At 34.0% G+C, this 9014-nt stretch overlaps 2 protein-coding genes across 4 annotated transcripts in view; one reads left to right on the forward strand and one right to left on the reverse strand.

Annotated features, from left to right (window-relative positions):
• Nucleotides 1-1560: 1560 nt before the first annotated feature.
• Nucleotides 1561-5905, reverse strand: LOC116169069 (V-type proton ATPase subunit C-like). Of its 3 annotated transcripts, XM_031485108.1 has the most exons (8): nt 5756-5897; nt 5205-5692; nt 3565-3751; nt 3419-3517; nt 3114-3369; nt 2874-2971; nt 2688-2823; nt 1561-2636 (listed from the first exon to the last, which is right to left on the reverse strand). In XM_031485108.1, the coding sequence occupies exons 2-8, from the start codon at nt 5227-5229 to the stop codon at nt 2541-2543; spliced, it is 897 nt and encodes a 298-aa protein (XP_031340968.1). In that variant the 5' UTR covers nt 5230-5692; nt 5756-5897; the 3' UTR covers nt 1561-2540. The 3 variants fall into 3 exon arrangements, with proteins under 3 accessions (XP_031340968.1, XP_031340957.1, XP_031340962.1); XM_031485097.1 differs by having other exon boundaries at nt 1561-2823; nt 5756-5905; XM_031485102.1 differs by having other exon boundaries at nt 1561-2823; nt 5205-5892.
• A 2120-nt stretch (nt 5906-8025) lies between these two features.
• The window catches only part of LOC116165834 (transitional endoplasmic reticulum ATPase TER94), a 4270-nt gene continuing 3281 nt past the window's right edge, over nt 8026-9014 (forward strand). The window contains exon 1 of the mRNA XM_031480562.1: nt 8026-8031. Within this exon, the coding sequence (XP_031336422.1) occupies nt 8026-8031 (6 nt within the window). The remainder of the gene's footprint in view (nt 8032-9014) is intronic.

Consider the following 9014-nt stretch of genomic DNA (forward strand, 5'->3'; position numbering starts at 1 on the left):
ATAGTTGGTACATCACTAGCATAGTTTCACACCACACAAGCTGTGGCGTGTTGTAGGTACCTACGCTACGCATAGCATTATTCGCTGAAATATAAGTACAAAATAATGTGATTGTAAGGTTAATCGATCATCCGTAAAAATAGGGATTTTTGTGTGTCGCCTAACGGCCAAGCGTGACGCCTGACAGTCCTACATCTAATATTAATTAATTATTTAGACAGGTCGCGTTCACTTGTTTGAAATTTACAATGTATTATATTTCTTATGGCAATAATTCCATGGCTGATAGTGATTGAAACCAATTTTCATTAATCATTTGTTTATTGTCTCGCACAGTCACCATCGACACGGCCATAAAGAATCATTAAAAAATTTTCTAGGTGTGTGGGAAACGAGTTAGACGAATTGTTCCCTAGCCCTTCCACTATGTGTGCGCATGCGTTAATTTTACTGATGTAAAAAGGTGGTGTATTTGAAAGAAGATAACTGAAGAATCTTAGTTATTCAAAGTCTTTTGGTTATAATGCTTATGACTTTTGTAGAGAATTTAATAACCCGTCATTTTTAATTAGGTACAGATTTGGATATAGTAGAAAAAATACACAATTTTCCCAACTGTCTTTCTGACTATAAATATGCTATTTTTCTTTCAACTTCTGCGGCAAAGTTACCCAAAACATTTATTTTAATAACGCCATTTTCAAGTAGATAGATAAGTTTGTTTTCCTTTTCATGAATAGTTAGGTGTCGACCTATTCGGGGGTAAATAATGCACAAGAGCTTGATTTTTAATCGAGTAATTTTATTTTTACAAGAAAGTTCTGTTGCAACCATGGACCTTTTATTTTTTTGAAGAAGTCCGTGATTGCAACGGAAAAAAATTGTAGATCAAAAGTGTGATAAAATCGCGACAGACTTACGGGTCTTATTACTGCGTATTACGATGTGCAAAGGTACCGGGCAGAAACCAACTGTTGATTTGTTGCCGTGAATTTATACAAGAATGACATCTGTCAAGACTAGTACACATGGTGGAAAAAGATGCTATTATATTAGTGAGCATTAATACACCTTAAAATCTGCTTTAGCGATAACACAGATATACGTATCTGTAGCGATAATGTCAAACTTCGACACCTACTACTCAGACGAACCGCATAATGAGTTCTATGCTGCTACCTAAAGGCGGGAATACTCTAGTAAGATTTCCAGCGCGAGTTGCTGTCCGAGTCGTGGTGTAGGTGCATACATACCACTGTAAGTCGGACATAGTGATATTTACACCTCTAGTGCTATTAGACCGTAACTCGCGCGAGAAATCTTGCTAGAGTATGCCACTTTGAGGTCAGTGGATTATTTCCTCCTTTAGGTAGCGCTCATGAAGCGCTTCATCTAGTCAAAGATCATGATCTTTGGTCTGGTGAACGCACCTGATATTTTTACGTTTGAAGAAAAAATCAATTTATTTTAATATTGACCAAAGGGCAAAGGCATTGACTAAGGTAGGGAATTAGTCAATGCCAAAGGTTTTGAAATTTGGTATTTCATTGCACAAATGGATACCATCTTAATAGCCATTTATTTTCTTATAATCAAGAAACATTATTAAGATTTCATAACAATCATCTAAAAAACAACTACATACAGGAAATGATGAGAATTATTTCATAAAACTACTTAACTGTTTACATTATATTTACACTTAAAATAGATTATTTCTATGTACAAGGAAAATACTTCTCCTGAACTTCTATCAGAAATCCAGATTTTCTGGCGGTTTATATGACACTTCCTATCAAAATGTATTATAATTTAAGTACGAATATAATACAACAGAATAAATTCTTGCCAGGTATTTCCGATATTTGAAATGAGTATAGTGTCATTCCACCAACTTTCCAATATATTTTTCCTATACAATTTTATGATATATAACAACAATCTTTGTGCAATTTGTTAATGTAAAAGCTGGAATGGCATACTCACAGTAATAACTTCTAGCAATTAGAAGCGAAACGCTACATTACACATGTTTATATAAAAGAAGACAACAAAGCATCCCTATCACCACAAATAAACTAAATTAAAATAATACTGCAACTAATGAAATTTACTTTATACACTAAAGTAAGGTCTTTAGAGAATAACTATTTATTTTTGACAAAGATTATATATAGACACTTTGTTGCCCAAGTAATGCTTACATTGTAGAGTAGGGCGTTAATTTATTGTCCTATCTGTAAAAATTTTTTGTAACCCTTTAAGAGCTGCCTTGTTGGTAATATTTGATGTCATCTATACAGCATATCAATCTTTCCGTGTAGTGTATTGTACGTGTCACCTTTCTATTTACTCCGTAGGAATAGGAGGGTGTTGATCTTAAAGGGTTACTTGTAATAAATAAAGTCTAGTATTATATGGACTTCACTTTAAGCCCTACTATGTATAATTATTTACATACAATTATAATATAATTATTAACAATCTATTAAAAGTAAACATTCTGTGAAACATTAAACAGTGTTCTACTAAAACTCAACTTATACCTTGGTATCGATCATGTCGATATTAATCTTGTAATATACATAAGGATAGTATTCGGACTGTCCGAAGCCCAACCCAGGAATATCTACACTCTGCAAAGTTATATCGTCAATATTAATCATTTTATCCCAATGATTACTTACATCGGCTCCTGAAGAAGCTTGAAGGGCGCTACTGTCTAAGTGACCATATAATTGATTGAGTACATCTCTTAGACGTTTAACACTTTTTTTACTTGGATGTAACAGAATTGCTTGGAAATTTACAGGGAGCCCGTACCTAAAGCAGTGATTATATAAGAAGAAAATTAACTACCTTGTAACTTTTACCTCAAGACAGATTCTACAAAAACTCTTAATGCCTTTACATGTATCCAAGCGCAGAAGCATTCGCTAAAGTTCACTTTTAACCATCTTACTAAAGGACCCTACAAATAGATCAATTAATGCAAATTAAGTTTTTCTTATAATTCATTTCATTTTTTCTTGATTATTTAGTGATTTTTGAACCCTAAGCATATATTATATTTTTCAATTAAATGACTTCAATATTTTTATTTGAAGACTTACAAACTGTTTCTTCTTATCGGTGACCAGCTTTGTTATTTCATTTTTACCAGCGGCAAGTTCTTCTTCATTATAAGTAAAATCACGTACAATAAACTTCTTTTCACGTGCATGCAACTTGTACTCATCGGCCACTTTCTTAAATAACGACACTGTATAAAGCCCATATTCTTGATCTTGAGTAATTAACACCGATGAGCGGGGAACTACCATATCGGTTAACTTTTCATACAAAGTCTGCCACTCATGAAATTGTGACCTAAAATGTTTACTAACCGTTACAGTACTTGAACACTAGCTTTACTTACTTGGGTACAATAACGAGCAATGTTGTCAAATACTCTGAATCCAAAATGAAATGCTCCTTCTTAACCAGATCGGCTAAATTTCGAGTCAACAAACTTCCCCTGGACATTAAAGGTTAATTGATGACAAAATGTAGAAGGCGACTTACGTTTGCTTTTTTTCTAAACTTTGCAAATTGCCCTTTAAATTATTATACGCTGTCGATTTCGTTTTAAGATCAGCATCGATTTGACCTACTTGCTTGCTGATTATATCAGCGATGTTCCTTAGAGATTGTTTGGTAGGATACTTAGCTATGTCCCATTGGAAACGAGTAATGTAGGTCGGCAGATCACCTATAAAGGATTGATATCAGACTAAAGAAGCATGTACATCAAGCCATCTAGCACAGATGCTTTGCTTAGCTTTTGCATTAGTAAGCGACAACGTGCACAGTAAAGATGTCAACAACACTGCTGAAATAAAGGATAAAAACTGAAGTGGTGTTGAAGCTTGCGTTACAAGCTCGGTCACTGACCTGACCTTAGAGAGAACACAATGTCTGTACAAGTTTTGTCAGAAGACTGCTTTGAGTAATCGATCCGTGTTATAAAGCAATCTTCGCTCGACTCAAAAGCTTCTGACATACTTTCGTCGACTGATTTAGTAGCGTCCCATATGCACGTCTTATAATTGCAGACAGGCAAACAGAAGCGAAACAGATTGCCATGGTCTGTTAAAACAATGCTTAAAGTTGCAACCACACTATTCTAATCGACTACATAAAAGCGTTATTTATTCAAATCTACAGTGGTGCTAGCATTATGAGGATTGTTCTAAATAAACAAAAGATCAGTCGAATATATTTACACTTACTACTACCACTACTACAATAAATATTAAGATTATCACATAATTGGATATGTTCTAATGATAAATGGTAAATCTATGTGTAAATAGAATGTGGTGCCATCTAACTTATAATTTATAAATTTAGTAACTACAAACAGGGACATATGAATACACCCCTGTTGATAACACATGAACGAATGGCTAAAGCGTATTTTTCATACAACCTTCACCATTGAAATCTATGAGGTTTAACCGTGGACTATTTACAAAAAATGTACATGTTTGATTCGTACATTCAAAAACCCAATGTTTAAACCCATACGTGACAGCCTGTGACATGATCTTTGCATTAGTTTCATTTATGCGGATCCATTTTTTTTGTAATATTTTAAAGAACAAAGTTGGATGTGCTGGATTTTCCAACAAGATTTATTTCTTTTTGTCCACCCTAGATATTAACACCTTCTAAATAAAAAAAAAACTTTGTGACTCAAGAGCTGAGATCTCAAGCCATCTGGTGGATCAAATTCATTTTTCAAGGAAAAAAGCACTAAAATGAATTTTACACACACCGGCACGAAATCGAAGCAACACTCTGAGCAAGAGGGTATAGGCAAGCTAAGGAGCACAAAGGGAACATCTGTTATTAAAAATCACTGCAATATAGGCACAGATTCATGACTACGATTATACATGAGTGACCAATAGTGACTGTAGGATAATCTTAATTACAATCTGCTGTATACAGTGTCGTAATTAAATGTGTAAATATAAATTTAGTACTATTAGGGAACCAAATCAAATTTTTCAATAGTTATTGTCCTGGTGTAGTAGTGGAATTTTGTTTTTAGGTGAATTTCATCACCGTAACATGGCCTACTACCTGGGACAATAACTATTGAACGGAGTATAATGCTTTTTTTCCATTTAAGTATTTTAAGGAATATATATAGGTACCTGTGAAATCGTTGCTAGGCAACATGACATGCAAGTCTGTTTAAATTTGTCAGTTGCATATGCGACCGCACTCTTCGTACTAATAGTATGTACCGCAAATCAAAAGCATTGAACCATGGTGATGGTTACTTGCGTTTACTTTTGGTCCTCTGTTAATTATTCATGCCAAACCAATATCTAACCTACAAAATTTTTCAAATTCTTGACAGTCTTACATCATTGGGGGTTTACGATAATTCAACTGGTGTAATGATAGATTTTGCTATGGTTACAATTATTGGGACAATTGTTTCTATGGTGATACCCGGTTAGAACGGTTGAATTATCGTAAATCCCCATTTATGCCAAATGTCCACTGCCAAAAGTCATATTAATTTCCTGATCTTTGAATTTGTTTGACGTTTCCACCATATTGTTTTTAACCAGGTAAAACGAAGCTTTTATCGTGGTTAGATTGGTTGCAACCAGATATAACCAAATTCGATGAACTGTGTTCCATAAAACAAAAAACAATCAAGGAAATCGATTTATCAGATTTATGGAACGGAAACCTGTAACAGTGGCCGATTTTTTCAATTTTCGGTACATACTAACGGCCCGGGTGTCCCAAAATGAACGCAAGATTTGAATTTTCCGCCATTTGTGCGGTGAAGTGTTGGCAACCCTGAAAAAAAAAGCAATTTGACAGCTAACAGTATAGGGTTATTAAAAATGGAGCGTTACACGATAGAACAACGTGTCTTCATTATTAAAGAATATTTCAAAAATAGTGAAAGCTTGGCGGCTGCAGTTCGAAAATTTCATACAAAATATGGTCGGAATAGTGTTCACATTCGAACGGCTTGTTTTTGGACGACCAGTGTGTTTGGCGTCTCCAACGGATCCAGTCTCCATGAATTTTTCAATTAATCTCTTCACAGTTGACGAAGTTAAAACACCCGACCATATTTTGTATGAAATTTTCGAACTGCAGCCGCCAAGCTTTCACTATTTTTGAAATATTCTTTAATAATGAAGACACGTTGTTCTATCGTGTAACGCTCCATTTTTAATAACCCTATACTGTTAGCTGTCAAATTGCTTTTTTTTCAGGGTTGCCAACACTTCACCGCACAAATGGCGGCAAATTCAAATCTTGCGTTAATTTTGGGACACCCGTTATTTGATTATCAGCATTTCTTTATGAATACTGTATGATATTTATATTTCAAAATGGTTTTATTATACAGTTCAGTTGATATAATGGAAAATAGGGGGGCAACTGGAAAGTATTCCAAAGTTAATTGAGTTTTTACAGATTATTTGGGGTATAGCAGGATGTCTATTCAACGTCGCGTCGAGGACCATGTGCTAAATTGGAAAGCGGCAAAAATCCCAAAATTTTCAAGCTGTTTTCCGTTTTTAGCGCATTTATGGAAAAAAATACGCTATTATATTCGTTATAGCTGGCTGGTTGGCTGTCCGGCTGAGATCTCAGCCATTACAATAGCTAGAGACTTCAAATTTTCACTAAAAATGGATTTCGGAGGTGCTATAATTTTACCGTTAGATAGCGCTACCAGTATAAGAACTTAATTATTAGCGCATTTTTGAAAAAAAAATACGCTATTATATTCGTTATGGCTGGCTGGCTGGCTGTCCGGCCGAGATTTCAGCATAGACTTTAAATTTCAGAACGTACTTGCAAATCCAGCTGTGCATGGATAGCCAAGGGAGAAGTCAGAAGTTGCATTCTGAATGGAGGTATAAGATTACCAAACAAGGTGGGTATTTTTATGCACTTTATCAATACCTATGTCAAGCTGTAGTAGTACATTTTCATTCTTAAAACTTGCCACATGATAGAGCTGGGAAAGTTACTTTGATAATAGCTATTTATTATACAAGACGATAAAGGGATGATATTTTAGTTAGTTTCTCTTTATCGTCGTGTATAATACAAAACTTTATTTTATAGCAGACGCCATATAAATCATTGTAAAGCTTCTGACAATTCTAAATTTAATTTAGAGACGTCAAAATAGCAAGCTTAGGTTTGCCGTCGTGATCGTTTCCATAGAAACAAATGGTCATATGTTTTGAACGTCATTTTATATCGTGCATTTGAAATAAGAATGACAGATGTCATTAGAATGCACAATCATTTGTTTCACTTTATCTACCCTTACGATTAAAGTGATCACTTTATCTATCCTAACGGTTAAAGAACAGCTTAGCTTACTCATTCAAACCTATTAAAATATGTATTTAAGATACGTTATAAAATAAAGTAACTAAGTGTCCACTAATCTGGCGGACAGTAATCGGCCATAGGCGAAAACTGCATTTTGATGGTGATGACAACAAAGAAGGTCTGGCAGCCTGAAAGCGCTCCAAGGTTATTGTAGCTTGATGCATTAATTAAATATAATTATGCTCTTAATTTATGCATTTTTGTAATAAATTTTATACTTCTACTTTAATTCTTGATTACTAATTCTTGGTTTTAAAATACCTGATTTACTTGTACAGTCTTTGACAAAAGTAATGATCGCCGAATAGGTAAATCCTGCAGCATACGCATTACGCAACCCACATTTGAATATATTGTGCAAGTTGGAAATTGTGAACCAACAAAATAAAGTATCTCCTCCTTGAAGAAACCGACGAAGCCTGATCTACACAGGCATGTTGGTTACATATGCTGCAGAATTGACCTATTAGTCGATCATTACTTTTGTCAATGATAGCACGCAAAAGATTTTCGTGTGAGATAGGGTTCCTTAAAATGCATTTCTTACATTAAAATGAGACATTGGTGATTAAAATAATTAACATCGAAATGATGGTAATAAATAATTAAAGACCCCAATACCTTTGTATTTCAGCAATTGTTTTTCATACTACATACATCGAGAAACTTCGTGTAACTTTGATCAGGTGTATTTCTGTTAATATTGGATCTAAAAATTTTACCAGCCAAATTTTAGCAAATGTATTGCCCTACAACTTTATAATGCACTACGCAAACAATATTCTTAGTTTATGAGATACAGTGTGTAAAGCGATGGGGCATACAAGAAGGAATTTTTTTTAAATATTGATTTATGAAAAAAATTTATTCTTCATGATATTTTTTGCTTGCTTTGAAAGTACCAATAACGTTTCGATTGTTTGTGGTTTGATAGCAATACGCTATCTTGATTATAATGTAGAATGATAACTTCCAATAAAAAAATTAATTTTATTATTTTTCCAGATTTCTATAAATAAATTTTAGATTATCGAAAAGTTATTGGTACTTTCAAAGCAAGCAAAAAATATCATGAAGAATAATTTCAAATTTCTGTGTATTCTTCTAAAATAAAATCAGTTTTGACATTAACCCATACAACTATATCAAAGACCCTATACTGTGTGTCCAAGGTTAACCGCACCACCGGGAAACAACGTTCATGTATTTTTTGGCAAAGGAAACCTTTGATATGTATTTGAAGTTAGCGTTCAAAGGACGTTATTGCGCTTGTCTGATGTTAGAAAGAGATTGTAGTAGTACGTTGAAAGCCTCCTGGATCCTTTGGGTAAAATACATTATCGTTTCCCTATGGTGCGTTTTACCTGGGACACACTGTATATTCAAATCTGAAAGAGAAAAACCACAGCCAACTACTATCAGAATAATTATTGAAAGCTCATCACGCCTAATAATTGGAAATAGAACCAATAGTATATTTAAAATAAATGTATTGCACCTCATATTTAATAATAATAATCAAATTTGACAATCCTAGGATTGACATTTAACAAAAGGTGAAGCACTACATGTATTGG

The sequence above is a fragment of the Photinus pyralis genome, unplaced genomic scaffold, assembly GCF_008802855.1.
Source record: "Photinus pyralis isolate 1611_PpyrPB1 unplaced genomic scaffold, Ppyr1.3 Ppyr1.4_LG1, whole genome shotgun sequence".
In the NCBI taxonomy this organism is placed as follows: domain Eukaryota; kingdom Metazoa; phylum Arthropoda; class Insecta; order Coleoptera; family Lampyridae; genus Photinus; species Photinus pyralis.